General features: G+C 35.3%; 1 protein-coding gene across 1 annotated transcript in view; it reads left to right on the forward strand.

Annotated features, from left to right (window-relative positions):
• LOC131438107 (threonylcarbamoyladenosine tRNA methylthiotransferase) overlaps positions 1-18,160 on the forward strand; it is a 206,456-nt gene that overhangs the window by 152,855 nt on the left and 35,441 nt on the right. Inside the window, exon 4 of the mRNA XM_058607914.1 lies at positions 402-1,054. Within this exon, the coding sequence (XP_058463897.1) occupies positions 402-1,054 (653 nt within the window). The remainder of the gene's footprint in view (positions 1-401; positions 1,055-18,160) is intronic.

The raw sequence follows: 18,160 nt of genomic DNA on the forward strand, positions 1-18,160 counted from the left end.
GAAATCAGATTTGTAAACTCCATAAATATTGATCAAACATATCACGGAAAGGCACAGAATCATTATTGATCTTTTTGTTAAACAAATTTTTACATAAATTTGTATGTTTGTATTCGATTTACGAGAAAAAAAATAAAAACCAACAAATTTTTCAAAACTAGCAATATCTAAAAATTATCACTTTTGCTCGCCACTTGGGCAGTGCATCGATCGCAGAAGAGTTGGCTGGATTCTTCAAGAATGTACAATTGTTAGTACAATGGTAATGTAACCATTATCTAAAATAAATACCTATACTATCATTCATAATGTAAATTGTGCGTGCTAGGAAGTTGATTACCGTATTAAAATTAAATGTTTAACATATCTAACACAAAACTTTCCTTTAAAATAACTTTCAGGAACCTTTGGCAGAGATATTGGATCGTCTTTACCAGAGTTGTTGTGGAAACTAATTGATGTAATACCGGACGGCTGTATGTTACGACTCGGAATGACAAATCCTCCGTATATTTTAGAGTATCTGAACGAAATGGCTAAAATTCTAAATCATCCGAAAGTTTACAGCTTCCTACACATACCTGTCCAAAGTGGTTCAGATTCGGTGCTCGCTGACATGAAAAGAGAATACTGTCTTTCAGATTTCGAACACATTGTTGATTTTTTACAATATAGTGTTCCTGGAATAACAATTGTGACGGATATTATTTGTGGGTTTCCTACCGAAACAGAGACAGACTTCGAAGAAACAATGGCATTATGTGAAAAGTATAGATTTCCCAGCTTGTTCATTAATCAATTTTACCCAAGACCTGGAACACCGGCTGCTAAAATGCAACGAATACCGCCTTCTTTGGTAAAGGTTCGTACCAAACGTTTAACGGAGTTTTTTCTCAGTTATGAGCCTTATGCCTCCAAGTATGCAATTGGTGACCAACAAACTATTCTTGTCACTGAGATATCTTTTGACAAAAAATATTACGTTGGGCATAACAAAAATTACGAACAATTCTTGTTACCTATGAAAGAAGGTTTACTGGGAAAAATAGTACAGGTAATTATAATTTGATTATTTTTTCTTCACACACATACATAAAACATCATTAGTTTTTCTTCGACGTCAAATATATATGCATGTATATATAGCGTCGAGATCTGGTGTTTATTGATTTTTTTTTTAAATTAATCGACTTTCTGGGACTTCCAAGACTTCCGAGATTCTTTTTTTTATGCCAAATATCTTAGAATTGCATAAAACGTCGAAATCCGGTGTAATCTCATTGGGCCGTATGAATAAAACGCAACATGCTTGAATTTCGGTAGTAAATGCTACGTGTGGATCACGTTCCTGTCAAAACATGCTAGAAACTATAGTATTTACTAAAAGTTTTCGGTAGGTAGCTCTAAAGGTTGCTACTCGTTTGTTTGCTGATAAAGTGAAGTACAGGAATTAAAAAAGTTGCATTTTTACAGATGTAAGTACGTTTCTTGCTTTGTGCATGCTTATGCCAGCTTTTCCGGCTCTGTTTCGATACGGTATGCAGTAAATGCTTAAATTCAGAAGAAGCATTAACTACATGTTCGAACTTGTTTTTTATTCATACCAAACCGCGTTATACTCTGTGGACTTTGTTTTTGAGAAGATACTACAAACAACAGACTTTACTACATTTTATTCATACTCATAAAAAAGAATCGCGTGATGATGATCATGATGATGGTCCCACCTCAAATTCCTACAAAGGTGTGAGTAGAACTCGTTATCTAGATGATGATTGATATTTTAGCACATATCCCTCTCAGCAGGCCGTTCAATTTTGTTGATTTTTGAGCGCTTGTTGAACGACATATTGCACGAAATATTCGTTCAATATTCTGGAGCGGTTTGTTGTTATTTTTTCTCTTGCAAAAATAGTGTGAAAATTAAGTATTACCTTTACATAGAAAGAAAATTTGTTGTTATTCTACGTGAAGTAGAAGTATTGTTAGTTTAAACAAATAAGTGGAAAAAACTGCAGAAATTCACAGTAAAACTAGTCCAACGGGGCTCTAACTCCTCATGTTAAAAATGGCTCAACAATGGACCTCTGTCTGCCGGGTTTGTTGAACGAAAAAAATGGCTTTCGGTTCAACGGTCTGTTTCAAAATCGGCAAACGAAAGTCCCGTGTTGGCCTCCCGTTGAACGATTGATTGGACTTTCATTGGACCAATAATCCAACGTATTGGACCAATGAAGGACCACCGTTAAACGTTTTTTTCTAAGTGGGATACTAACCAGTAAAGAAATCTGCTTGATCCACCTAGTGGTGTAATGGTGCCATACTCATAAAGACATTGACATTTCATGAGGAATTGACGCAAGTTTTATATTGGAGATTTCAAATAACTGTTTCCGGAACCGAAATCCGGAGTTGCAGAAATTTATTGAACTTTAATCATCATTTTCAAAACTGTAAGTCGCATCATAATAAAATTAAACCGCGTTTAATAGGGATAATAAGATATTTATTTGAATCGAAGTTCGATCGGTCAAGCCATGGTGAGTTTGTTTGTTTGTATGCTAATAAGACTTGCAAGCTTGACGAATTTACTGGCTAGTTTAAAGGAATTTGTTCCATTTTCAATATCCACTAACAAAATATTGATTATAGAGACAAATACTTTGTTGAAATTCCTGTTGTTCGGCTTACCTTTCATGCTCTATTTAGATTAAACAAATTAGTTCAATGCAAACGAAACAAGCGAAATTCTGCATGTTACTTTTGTATATGAAATTCAGGCTAAACAAGGCATTATTTCTGAATCCGCTGCATGAAACATATTTTTACCTCAGTTCGTATTCAATTCTCAGCGCGTTCGGTTTGTTTTCCGTCTTTCGCTCGTTCCGTGTTTGCGTGGTAGCGTCTCAAGCAGGTAGAAAAGCGAACACTTAAGTTGTTCCTATAGAAAACCTACTCGACCTGCAAACTTTAATGGAAAGTGCGTTTTTCTCGAAACAAATATTTTGTGAAGCTTCCGGAGACTGTGGGGTGCCAGACCGATCCACCAGATGGGAGTGTTTTATCAATCTCCAACCATCCCTCCCCCGTACTTGAATACCAACGATACAATCGACAAGCAGACGCTACTAATGAAAGCAACTAACGACATCGAAGAACAGTGCATGCCGAACAACCCATTTATAATTCACCAATCGGTTGCGTGCTGTGCGGTGCATAGAACCAACCCGACAAAGGTTATCACGGCATCCAAAGAAGTTGGTGGCACGCGATATATTCTGCATACAACCTTTTCAAAAAAGGCGTACAATGCTTTGATTGCCATGAAAACACTCATCAACGGGAAAACCATTGAGGTTATATCTCACCCGGCACCTTAGTAGTGAAAAACTGGTTAAAAAATTGAACAGTCAAAATGTTGTTACAGTACAGAAAACAACCAAGATGGTAGACGGTAACCAAAAAAACACGTCTAGTCATTCTATCATTCTCAGGCTCCTATTTGCCGAAACACATTTACATAGGTCTGACAAGAACTGTTGTTCGAAAGTACTATCCATACCCTCTCTTATGCTACAACTGTGGCAAATTTGGACACGGCAGCCGCTCCTGCTACCAGCCATCAAAACAAAGTCTTAGTATTACATTCCTGTAGTGGAACCATTACATGGCTGGTGCGACGATGCTACTGACACTAGGAATCCTTCCAGGTCGGGGCTCGAACATACGACAGCTGGTTTGTAAGACCAGTGCCCTATGTATTGAACCGCCAAAGCGGGGTGATCAGTTTACCTAAATTGTGGCGGCTCTAACACATCAAACAAAGAAAATCGCTGTAACGCTCCTATCAAGTGTGGGAATTGTAGTAGCAACCATCCAACACGTTACCGCCAATGCCCAGTGTTTATATGAAAGAAGAAGAGATAATGAAATTGAAAGTCACCAGGAATATATATTTTTCGGAAGTAAGAGCCATTTTAAAAAATAACACGGGCGAGCCTAGCTATGCTGAAAATCGTCTAGACTCGAATAGAGAAGAGAACGATCGCACAATAAACCTTCTACGAAAGGAAATTACAATACTCCGCGAACACCAAAAAACCGACCTCGGTGAACGACCAAAATGGTTGAAGCCGGAGTAAAATAAATGATAAAAAACCGACAGAGAAACGATACAACAACTGAAGGCGCAACTTACAGAAGCAAAATTGCAACATCTCGAAGTGCTCAGTAAAAAGATTGCGCTACGCAATGCCTTTACTTCCCTATCTAAATAAAAGACACACACCGGCAATCGGCATCCACAAGAAAAATACACAGAATGATTCAGTGTCACCAACCAGCAAACAATCAACTGAATCTAGTCAAAAACAACACCATGCAGATAGCATCCGACCAAGCAACAATCGAAAGCATACAACACTAATCTCACAACAGTAAGCAAAAGTACACAAGCAAAACAAACCAGCTCCACCCGGAGTTACTTATGACAAAGAAACCCACATGGAAACCCTGCTTATTCACACAACATTCGACTGCGAGATATCATCTAACCCCACACCCTCGTTGGCCCGACCGGGGAAGCTCGAGAATTTTGCGATGCACCCCTAGCGGCTAACTAACTACCGTCCTCGGAGCCGCACGAGGAAAATCGGCCTATCTCGATGATGTTGGATACCCAACGCTTCGTCACGTTTCGCCAGGCAAAAGAGCCTTTTAGATAGCTTTAACAGAGTCTAGGAGGGTGGCCCTTTCCCAGATTCCTGGCGTGGCGCACTGGTTATTCCCTTACTAAAGACGAGTCAAAGAACCGGTGAACCAAACAACTTCCGTCCGATCCGCTTAATGTCCTGTATCGCAAAGACGATGGAACAGCTAGTTAACCTAATAACAGTATTGCAAAATGACAACTTTCTAGATAACGGACAATTTCCATTCAGGAAGCGACTTGGCTCCAAACTCGATCTGGGTTGCCAATACCATACTCTCAACAAAGCTCTCAAAGCGTTTACATACGGATATTGCCATATTACTATATGGTGGGAAGGTGTGCTCCGTTAACTGCACCAATGGGGTATCCGCAATAACTGTGACTGCATCATTCAGGAATTTATCAAACGACATTTCAAAGTCTGCATCAGATGAACCAAATCTCACTCCTTTTCGGAAGATAATGGGGTTCCACAAGATTCAGTCTTGTCAGTGACCTTGTTCCTAATCAGTATGAACTCACTCTCTGCCTCCCTACCGAATGGAGTATATGTGTTTGTTTACGCTAACGACATAGTCTTAGTAGCCAAAAAATGCAATATCTTTCGATAATCCCGAAATTTTCTTTCTTAACTTTAAAAACCTATTTAACTCACTAGGCTTGGTAGCCATTTTCATTAACTTTTCGTTTGAGTGTTTGAACAGAATGATTTTACAAGGATAATTTTTTTAAATATTACCATTTAATTCTGTTATAAGTATATCACGTCTCTATATAAATTCACTATGTATCTCACGACACTATAAATCTTGTATAATAAACGTCATATCACATATGCGCATTTCGAGTACAATTTATTTTCTTCTTCAGTGTGATAGTTTTGTTTAGTTATTGAAAGAATGCTGCAATGTTGTTCCTTTTATATGAAACGGAAGTAGGTAGATTCCTACCACAGGTATAAATACCTCGAAAAAATTATCTAATTTGTTTAGGGTAGGGAGAGGTTAAGTGTTTTCTATGCTTGTCTGTCCCCTGTGTGTAGGTAGTAACCTAAAGAGCCAGGAAGACCTATTTCCTTGGTCTCTGTTTAGTAAAGAAGTGGAATTATGTTGGAAAATTTCTAGACTTTCTGCCGAATCTAATTTCCATGGGTTGGAAATTTGTCTTAAAATTTTTATGTCATTTGTAGTGAAATCATGGTTTTCGGAAAAGGCATGCTCAGCTACTTTCGACTTGAAATGGTGTGATAAACCCCGTTCCAGATCCTTGGATGCTTTCCCTATTTCCGCTATGTGTTCCTTGAAACGGATATCTAATGATCTCTTTGTTTGTCCAATGTATAATTTATCACAATGGGAACATGAAATTTTGTATACCCCCGATTTTTTGTCAGTAGGATCTTTAGTAGATCCTAGTAAAGTTTTTAACTGGTTGCTAGTACTACTGAACACTAAATCCAAGCCAAAGGGTTTTAATTTTGATTTAAGTGGATAAGCCATGTTAGAGTTGAAGTCTACCGATATTCTTTTCAAGGTTTCTTATAGGGAGGTCAAAGTTGAAAGTGATAATTTTTTTAAGGATCTTAATTTCTTATCGAGGATTGTTTGGATTGAGCGCTCCGGATATCCATTGAGCTTTCCAATTTCGAAGATAAAATTTTTCTCTTTCACTACCGCATCATCTCTGAGGGGTAAAGTTAGCATTCTGTGAAACATATGGTGAAATGCTGCCATTTTGTGTTGGTGAGAATGGTTAGAAATATTAGGTATAACTCGCTCTGTATTGGTTGGCTTCCTATATATTTCGAAAGATAAAGTTTTTGCCTCCCGTATAATAAGAACATCTAAGTAAGGTCCATTTATAAGTAAAACAAACTTATAAAACCGATACACTGAAGAAGGATGTAAATAACATTCCGAAATACGCGTATCTGTATTGTAACGTTTGTTATGCTTCATTAAAGTATAGTGACGTGATATACTTATAACAGAATTAAATGGTAATATTTAAAAAATTTATCCTTGTAAAATCATTCTGTTCAAACACTCAAACGAAAAGTTAATATTTATGGTTGTCTCACGCTGTTTAAAATGTAATCAAAAATACCTGATCATGTTTCCGATAGCTTGTAGAAAAAATTATGTTGTTGGGTCAAGAGATAAAGTTCTACCTATTCTTGTACAGGGTAAATTTTTAAAAGGCGCCCCATAGTAAAGTAAGTCGTATTCACGACAAAACCGAAAACATGACGGCCAATAATAACAAATATATGACCCGCAATTGGAAAGTAAAAGCCCAGTGCAGTACTAATTTACCGAGCTATGCTAAAAGGCCACCCACAAATAACGGTAACAACCATACAGGGCGGCCGATTTTTTTTGGCAAGCGCAAAATGAGAATCGCCATACGCAAAATCAAGGCCAAATGAGTCAGCATATGGCAGGACAGCCACATCATCCAATACCACTAACTGCTTTCGAACATATGCCGAGTACTCATCATCAGTTTTAGGCACAACTTCCGAGCACTATGCACCATAAACGTAACTGCTGACAATTTTGTAACCTTCCAAACAAACGTTATGACTAAACCATGCACATTTATCATTGATACTGCGGCAGATGTATCAAATTTTAAACCTACAAATTCTGCATAAATTTTTATTATAACTTAGCAGCAATTGTTTTAATTTGGAAAATGTTTGTTTACCACATAGTTTTCAGCTGGCAGACAAGTCGTTTCCTATACCGACATAATATCTGTGCATATACAACATCATTACAATGGCATACTAGTATTGCCCACTCAAACCGTAGTAATAAGACGCGTCAATAATCTTAATTTAGGCAGAGATGCTCTAGTGGAATCTGAAGAAATTCTACCCGGAGTATTTTGCAGTAATACCATAATTTCTGCAAAAGAACCTTGTATAAGATTAACAAATACAAATAATCAAAATATGATTCACCCTAGGCTTTGGATGATGAGCTACAGGGCGCATACCCCCCTTTGGCGGATGGGGGTGGGAGTCAATTTTTTTTTATTTATTTGTCGTCAATCAAAAGTAGACCATAAGGATAATTACAATAATCGTCTTAAATTTGTAAACTATTCTAAATAGATTCTAAATAGATGTATAATTTATTATGAGTTAAATAATAATAATTGGCTTACCGAATAGAACTGAAATATTGCTTTAGTTTGTTTTTTGACATAGTGAAATCGACTGTTTCTGAATGCTTGTTGTATACAGTCATCAATTGATTTATTGGCCCATTTTTCGCATAGTTTGTTCGCTGGTGGTTTGTAATAAAAATATTTCGATTTCTTAAACACCGAGATGGTATGTAAAAATTTAGTTTGGACAGGAGTTGACTGGAATCTATGCGATTCGAGACAATGTCATTTACAAATGAGACCATTGAAAATTCTCTGCGTTCTTTTAATGTTTGAATACTTATTAGCATACAGCGGGCTTTATATGACGGAAGAGGAAGTCTTGTCTAACCTAATTTACGAAGTGCAAATAACAAAAATTGTTTTTGAACTGATTCTATTCGATCTTCCCATGTGATTAAGTAAGGTGACCAAACTAAGCTACAGTATTCTAGTACTGACCGAACATAGGCAATGTATAATGTTTTAATTGTATACGGATCGTGAAAACAGTAACAAAATCGTTTTATGAATCCTAGCATGTTATTGGCTCTGTTTATGATTGTATTATAATGGTCAACAAAAGTCATTTTAGAATCTAGTATTATTCCTAAGTCCCTAATTCTTTCGCATTTTTGAACTGTTTGACTTCCAAGAGTAAGTATCAAGTCAGGTGTATTTCGTTTTTTACTGAATGTTATTCTACTGCATTTGTCACATTTGGTTGAAGAAGACTTTTGTTACACCATGTATAAAAAGAAAGAATTTCTTCTTGATAAACCTTGGCATCCTCACTTTTCTCTATTTCTAAAAATAGTTTTATATCGTTTGCGTATATTAGAATTTTTATTTTTTTTAAAAGAAAGGAAATGTCGTTAACAAACAAGATAAATAAAAGAGGACCTAAATGAGATCCCTGGGGGACCCCGGAACTGACGTGAATGGGGCTCGACTTTTTACCCTTGAATTTTACAATTTGTTGACGATTTGTTAGATAAGATTCCAACCAATTAAGAAGACCTGGTAAGATTCCCAATTTCTGTAATTTGAACATAAGCATGGGTATGTCAACACGATCGAATGCTTTGCTGAAATCTGTATAAAGAGCTTCAATGTAATTTCCCTTGTCCATAGCGGTCAGGGTATAGTGGACGAATTCAAGCAAATTAGTAGTAGCGGAACGGCCTTTGAAAAATCCATGTTGCATGTGAGTAATTCTATTTTTTATTTGACTAAAGAGTTTGTCATTAACGATCGCTTCAAAGAGCTTCGGAATGCAAGAAAGAATAGCAATCCCGCGATAGTTGCATATGTCTGCTTTTTTCCCATTTTTGAAAATTGGTATAAGAAAATATACTTATTATTATTAATTATTAATTAATCAATTATACTTCGTATTGACAAAGTCGGACCATTCCGAGATCAACCGTTCGCTTATAAATGTAAAAGATGAAAATTATTATGTTGTCTGGATTGATCACTGAGTGGACAGGACTAATAATGCTTGAAATTGACGATAGGTCATTAGGTGATTTCGAGCATTCTTATGCCTGGAATTGGTCACCAATTTGAATTATCTTGATCCAGTTGGGATGAATATTAATATATCATATTCGTCCTGAGCTTGGTGAATTTAATTCAAAAAGGAGGACTAGTGTTATCAGGAATAGGAGTAAATCGACATCTTATGAACCGTTAAGGAACTCTCAAACCTTTCCGATCCGGTTCGGTATCGGTACTAGTGTTTACAAGTTGCAATGACGGCGAAACTGATTGATCAGGTGTAAATACACTCTCAAATCGGGAAAGGTTTGAATGTACTTAGATTTCTCCAACTTGGACACAGATGTCACCTTCTAACTAAGAGTGTGAGATGTGTGTTTCTGGAAGAGAGCGGTTCACGTGGACCATTTCATACAACACCTAGTATTTATTCACGAAATACATGTAGTTCTTGTTTCCTGGATGCGTGCTCAACACTAGAAGGCCCAAAACTTAGTATAGACCTAAATTGCTCAAAAGTAGTCAAAATGATTGAAAGAATAAACTGTAACAAAATAACTAAAAGCTAGTGCAGTGTGCCTTAGTGCATATACCGTTAAATATAGAATAAAATAAGAGCACAATTAAGCAATCCTTCCATTGTATACATATAGCGTCTTTGATGGGCAATCTAGTGTTAAATGCGCATCCTTATGTTACATTATATAACTTAACGAACTTACTAACACATGACTTTATTTTATTTTAATCACGAGAAACTATCGAAATAAAAGATTATAGACAAAAACGATATGGAGCAGAAAAATCCTAGGATGCCACAGGAAAACCAAAATGAAATTGAAATAAGAACCAGAGCCCCAGTAAAACGACCAAAAATAGGTATTTTCATGTAATAACTCATTTGATGACATACTAACTTTTGGTAAGTCAAAATATTTCTATTTTTATTATTATTTTTATTATTATCATTATTATTGTTGTTGTTGTATTATTATGAGTATTATTGTTATTATTATTGTTGTTATTGTAATTATTATTATTTCTTTATTCTTGATAAATTATCAGCTTGAGATATTAACAGGTTTCTCCGGCATAGTCAAAAAAGCGATGCAATGGGGAAAAGGAAATGTAACGTAACTTCGATAAAGATAGAAACAATCAGAACAGATTAGAATGGATAGTGTTAGTAGACCAAACTTATCTACATCTATTTAGGAACTTTAAAGTAATAATCGTAAGTACCGCTTCAGACATAAAAGACTATATAGGAAAGCAGGGCCAAGACCGAAGCGGATACAATGCGAAATTTTCCAAAGCTTCATCGACGAGGACATTTAAGACACAGAAGCAGCTGGTAGGATGACAAAATACCAATACGATACAGACGCACGACTCAATGATTGGCTGGTTACAGGGTGAAGCACACACTTCCTGCCCAAGTGACAAACTCTCTGGTGAACTTGCAATAGAAGATATTCGTATCTTTCGTTGCAAATTGATAGCCGTAAAGGAATGTGTTGCTTGGATTACATGTTGGAGGGTTTCCTCCTTCGTTACTAGTGTTCATTTCGTCCGGTATGGAAAGTGCGGATCGTTGTAACCACCCCCCTCGGCCAGAGTAGCCCATGAATGGAAAATAAATAAATAAATAAATACAAATAATCAAAATATGATTCTGAAGGACTATAAATCTCTCATCTCTTCACTAGAAATTTTTTATGTATATAAGTAAAAACTAATCCTAAAACCACCAGAAATGAAAAATAAATTTAGCTAACGTTCCTAACTACGTTCAAGAACGGTATATAAGCTCTGTAGTGAATACAATGGCATATTTAACTTCGAAAATGACATTTAAACGTGCAATAACTTTTATAAACAAACTAATTACAGGATCGTACCATACATGACGAGTCAAGTTGATAAATTAATTAAAAATGATATAATTGAACCATCAGTTTCAAGCTATAACTCACCGATACTTGTTTTACCAAATAAATCTTCGGCTCAGGATCAAAGAGATTAGTCGTAGATTATCGGTAACTAAACAAACAAACTCCTAGCCGACAAATTCCCATTGGATAGACGATATTGTTGATCAATTTGGCAGAGCAAAATACTTTTCCACTCATGGCCCCGGTTTTCACCAGATTGAGATTGATCACACGGAACGCCCGAAATTAGCTCTGCGCCTAATTCGTATTACTGTTTTTGAATTAGTTGATTTTAACAACAAAATTTTCAAAATAACTATAAAATTAGTTAAAATTGAGAATTTACTTTGCTGAAAAAAACTCGTATTTTTAGAGAATGTGTTTAGTTGACGAATATCCTGGACACAAACCAGCAATATTTCAATCCAACACGAAATTCTCATTGACAACTAATGTTGTTTTTAAAATTAGAAAATTTGTTACTATTTATCAATCACCGTCATTACTGAAGGACAGCACAAAAATGAAATGGGTTTTATTAACAAGTTTATTAGCCAAAATCTCATGAGAAGTGTCAAAGCAAAACAAACCATTAAAAAGCTAAAAAGGACAGTCTTGTTGAAACTGCTTGCGAATTGTTTTGATGTTTTTCGCATGTGTTACGATATATTCATATATAAATTTCTAAACCGAGTTGTAAAAATGACGTAAACTCTTAGTGAAAAGTGCATTTATTCATAATTTGTGCGCATTTGAAACGATTGTGCGTAATAATGTTTTTACGCGAAATAGTGAAGTAAGTTTCGAATGTTGCACTCTAATTGTTTATGTCAAATGATGTTTATTGTATCTTCCAACCTTCCGGGCTACGCCGTCCGGTGTACTACTTGTATTCGGTTTTTGTTTTCCGAGTGCTCAAAGTTTTCAGTGAGAGAGTCGATTTCGCGAAATCGAATGAGGAAAACAGCGATTTATAAGAAAAAAATTCAAAAAGAAGTTTATGTTCCGTTTATGTCTTTTTCTCCATCGTATTTATACCATTATCTATTATAACATCGTATTTATACCTGCCAATATAGAAAAGACAACCGCGACTGAAATTTTTTTCGGTAGTAGTGTGCCATCTAGTGGCTAGTAGTCATTACGGTGTTAACATTTTTTCGGTGACAGAGCGCCATATAGCTGCAAATTGCAGAAACCAATTAAACCATTTATGTATGTTGAAAACAACGTTTTATTTCTCTAATTCAACTAAAAAATTAGTTGAATGGGAATGAAGTGTGCCTTAGCTAAGAAATGACAGAACGTTTAATTGGTGAATTCAACTAAAAAAATAGTTATTTCAACAAATATTTTACTATTATTAAGGGAATTAGAATTTAAAAAATCTAAATTTGCAAAAGTAAGATTTTTTTAGTTGTTTCAAAAAATAACTAACTAAAATCCGAAAATCAACTAATTTTTTCGCCAAAATGCTAATTTCGGTCTTTCCGTGCATATATCTAGACAATTTATAGCGTTCTCTAACCATAAACGCGTGGTCATTTCCAACTCAAACGGCTACCATTCGGTCTTAACATCAGCCCGAATAGCTTCCAAAGAATGATGTTAATAGCATTTAAGCCCCGTGTTACGGACCAGCTTAATAATTCAATTATATCAGTTAATAATTAAATCAAATCAGCGATTTCATGCGATGGCCCAAAGAGTGGGTCAAGACATTGTACAATAACGGGTCTAAGGCCAAATATAGGAGTTTCCATCTTTAAAACAATAAAATCTTTCCACTCAGCTTTCGATAATAATAAAATAGTAAATAATACATTTGTAAACAAGCAGGTAAAACTAGATGCGCACGTAGGCATAGGTAGGAATGCGTTTGAGCTAGGATCCTGTAATGGGATGGAAAGAGAAAACCGTGAAAGTTGCGCAACATTTACACTTGTAAGAAAAATACTTGTATATATAGTTAAGATTTTGTTAAAATAAAACATTTGCTTTTCACTGCAGTCAGGAGGTATATTACTTTTCCGAAAGCAGCCGAAGTGTAATTACAATTACAACTACACAAGTCTAATCCGAAAAATCCAGGTCGGTCCAAGGTCGGACCAACTATTAGAACCAAGAAAAGTTTCCTTTAACACTAATATTGGCGGTTCCAGTGAGGAACACTAAGGGACTCTAGGAAACAGAGTCCCTCGTCAATAACATTGGTGTCCTCCAGAGAGGAGAGAACTCACGAAGAAATGACCTTCGCGTTATCAGAACTAGCAGGTTGATGATCGCATCACATAAAGAACCAGAGCGAAAATCAAAAATACATATAAATATGCATCAAGGATGCAGATAAATGCGTTATGTGTGGTGGTAGTCATAAATTACCTGAATGCACAAAATTCAAAGCCATGAAACCAGAAGAAACGAACAATCTGTCTTTCAAATCAGGACTATGTTTGAGCTGTCTTGTTTTTAAGAATCATAAAATGCGAGACTGCAGAAAAGCAAAATGCTGCGGAATAGATGGGTGCAACAAAAAACATCACCCTTTACTACACAACAAATTCATGAAGAAAGAGGTACCAAAGGATGAAATAATTCAAGAGATGGAATTAAATAACCACCACGAACACACCAAACAAAACTATTTCTACCATATAGTACCCGTAACTTTGCGCAACGGGAATAAGAAAATTGATACGTATGCATTTTTGGATGCCGGTTCGTCACTCACGCTTCTCGACGAAAATACGGCTAGAGAACTAGAGCTACAAGGAAGGTCTGATCCACTAACACTTAAATGGACACAAAATGTCACCAGAAATGAGGAGGAGGGCCGCAGAGTTCAACTTAAAATTCATGGCGAATCCAACAAGGAATTCACTATTAAGGGTGTAAGGACGATCAACAATCTTCAAGTTACTTCTAAGCAATCAATGGATGTTAAAAGACTGCAGACTGAATATCCATATTTGAAGGATATTCAATTCAAAAGCTATAATGATGTACGACCGACAATTCTTGTTGGACTGAGTCACATTCATCTTTTATTTCCGTTTGTAAAACGGATTGAAAAAGTACGGGTGTGTAATGTCAGAGACATAACTGGATGTCGTGAATACGAATAAAACTGACACGATTTCTTTACACTTTCGAATTCGAATTGATAGTTGATCGATCGTGTGAATTGCGAAACTTTCCCCCTTTTCACTACTAAAATTTTCAACGATTTTTGACGTAGATTTCGGATTTGCATATTTCATTGAAAGAAACTATCAAGATGCTGTACAGGATTCATTTCTGACTTTTAGAAGGACCAAATTGTGGAATTCTCTACGATATTTAGCACAGTTCAGAACATTTATCTCGAACGATTTTCGCACAGCGAAAAGTGCACGAAACAAATCAAATTATTTTTGATTTTCACTAAACTGATGATTTCTACCTTCGAATTTCAAAGAAGTAATCTTAATAGTTCTTTAGATAACATTTAGAGCCATTAGAACGGCTGATTTTATATAATGTTGTCCCCTTTTCGTTTCTTGTTTTCTTTCTCTCCAATGCAAAGCACCAACAGCTGATGCAATCGTTATTGCTTCGCTTCGCTCGCAGTGCCAAATGATGCGGAAGGCAAATGCAGGGTTGTTACGGTCGCGCGGATTTCGCGATTTTCGCGGATTTGGCGCGGTTTCTGCTAAGATTTGGATGCTATGGTGCGGATTTCGCGCGAATTTAAAAAAACATCATTTTACAAAATTCTTTGCAAATTTTTTAAGCTTGTGAGTTTTAAGAAACCCGAAAAAATTAAAGATGGGCGAACGTTTCAGCAATTGGTCGAGATGGCCGAATTTTCACCTTGATGAAACTAAAATTTACTAGAAGGCGGTTCTAGCCAATGTTTTCTTCAGTGGACAAAATCTCGAGTGATACAAGTTGCTATTTCAACATTTTACACTCAAGGTTATTGATGTCAGATGGAAGATATCGTCTCAGTGATAATACATTCAATAATGCAAAGAATGTCATAAATGGAATGCGATTCTTCAATAATATGATAACAAATTTTGTGTATGATAAAAATCGCATTCTTAAAGCAAAATTTACACGACATGCTTACAAAGCGAAGTCTGACAATAAAAGAAACGAAGAAGTTCTGGGATTCCATCCGTGGTGATAAGAAAGTGTTAAAATAGTTTGTTGGTTCCACTATCCAACATTTTCAATTGTTCTTTGCGTTCTGGAATTTTTCCTGAAATATGGAAGAAATCATATGTGAACAAGGGTATATTTCTTTGTCCATCCGTCCAACCGAACGGACGTGTTCACGGGACTCGTGTCGCAGTATATCGCGCGCGTATATATATATATATATATATATATATATATATATATATATATATATATATATATATATATATATATATATATATATATATATATATATATATATATATATATATATATATATATATATATATATATATATATATATATATATATATATATATATATATATATATATATATATATATATATATATATATATATATATATATATATATATATATATATATATATATATATATATATATATATATATATATATATATATATATATATATATATATATATATATATATATATATATATATATATATATATATATATATATATATATATATATATATATATATATATATATATATATATATATATATATATATATATATATATATATATATATATATATATATATACATATATATATATATATGTAAGAACGATTGCATCAGCTGTTGGTGCTTTGCATTGGAGAGAAAGAAAACAAGAAACGAAAAGGGGACAACATTATATAAAATCAGCCGTTCTAATGGCTCTAAATGTTATCTAAAGAACTATTAAGATTACTTCTTTGAAATTCGAAGGTAGAAATCATCAGTTTAGTGAAAATCCAAAATAATTTGATTTGTTTCGTGCACTTTTCGCTGTGCGAAAATCGTTCGAGATAAATGTTCTGAACTGTGCTAAATATCGTAGAGAATTCCACAATTTGGTCCTTCTAAAAGTCAGAAATGAATCCTGTACAGCATCTTGATAGTTTCTTTCAATGAAATATGCAAATCCGTAATCTACGTCAAAAATCGTTGAAAATTTTAGTAGTGAAAAGGGGGAAAGTTTCGCAATTCACACGATCGATCAACTATCAATTCGAATTCGAAAGTGTAAAGAAATCGTGTCAGTTTTATTCGTATTCACGACATCCAGTTATGTCTCTGACATTACACACCCGTACTTTTTCAATCCGTTTTACAAACGGAAATAAAAGATGAATGTGACTCAGTCCAACAAGAATTGTCGGTCGTACATCATTATAGCTTTTGAATTGAATATCCTTCAAATATGGATATTCAGTCTGCAGTCTTTTAACATCCATTGATTGCTTAGAAGTAACTTGAAGATTGTTGATCGTCCTTACACCCTTAATAGTGAATTCCTTGTTGGATTCGCCATGAATTTTAAGTTGAACTCTGCGGCCCTCCTCCTCATTTCTGGTGACATTTTGTGTCCATTTAAGTGTTAGTGGATCAGACCTTCCTTGTAGCTCTAGTTCTCTAGCCGTATTTTCGTCGAGAAGCGTGAGTGACGAACCGGCATCCAAAAATGCATACGTATCAATTTTCTTATTCCCGTTGCGCAAAGTTACGGGTACTATATGGTAGAAATAGTTTTGTTTGGTGTGTTCGTGGTGGTTATTTAATTCCATCTCTTGAATTATTTCATCCTTTGGTACCTCTTTCTTCATGAATTTGTTGTGTAGTAAAGGGTGATGTTTTTTGTTGCACCCATCTATTCCGCAGCATTTTGCTTTTCTGCAGTCTCGCATTTTATGATTCTTAAAAACAAGACAGCTCAAACATAGTCCTGATTTGAAAGACAGATTGTTCGTTTCTTCTGGTTTCATGGCTTTGAATTTTGTGCATTCAGGTAATTTATGACTACCACCACACATAACGCATTTATCTGCATCCTTGATGCATATTTATATGTATTTTTGATTTTCGCTCTGGTTCTTTATGTGATGCGATCATCAACCTGCTAGTTCTGATAACGCGAAGGTCATTTCTTCGTGAGTTCTCTCCTCTCTGGAGGACACCAATGTTATTGACGAGGGACTCTGTTTCCTAGAGTCCCTTAGTGTTCCTCACTGGAACCGCCAATATTAGTGTTAAAGGAAACTTTTCTTGGTTCTAATAGTTGGTCCGACCTTGGACCGACCTGGATTTTTCGGATTAGACTTGTGTAGTTGTAATTGTAATTACACTTCGGCTGCTTTCGGAAAAGTAATATACCTCCTGACTGCAGTGAAAAGCAAATGTTTTATTTTAACAAAATCTTAACTATATATACAAGTATTTTTCTTACAAGTGTAAATGTTGCGCAACTTTCACGGTTTTCTCTTTCCATCCCATTACAGGATCCTAGCTCAAACGCATTCCTACCTATGCCTACGCGCGCATCTAGTTTTACCTGCTTGTTTACAAATGTATTAATTACTATTTTATTATTATCGAAAGCTGAGTGGAAAGATTTTATTGTTTTAAAGATGGAAACTCCTATATTTGGCCTTAGACCCGTTATTGTACAATGTCTTGACCCACTCTTTGGGCCATCGCATGAAATCGCTGATTTGATTTAATTATTAACTGATATAATTGAATTATTAAGCTGGTCCGTAACACGGGGCTTAAATGCTATTAACATCATTCTTTGGAAGCTATTCGGGCTGATGTTAAGACCGAATGGTAGCCGTTTGAGTTGGAAATGACCACGCGTTTATGGTTAGAGAACGCTATAAATT

The sequence above is a fragment of the Malaya genurostris genome, chromosome 3, assembly GCF_030247185.1.
Source record: "Malaya genurostris strain Urasoe2022 chromosome 3, Malgen_1.1, whole genome shotgun sequence".
Classification (NCBI taxonomy): domain Eukaryota; kingdom Metazoa; phylum Arthropoda; class Insecta; order Diptera; family Culicidae; genus Malaya; species Malaya genurostris.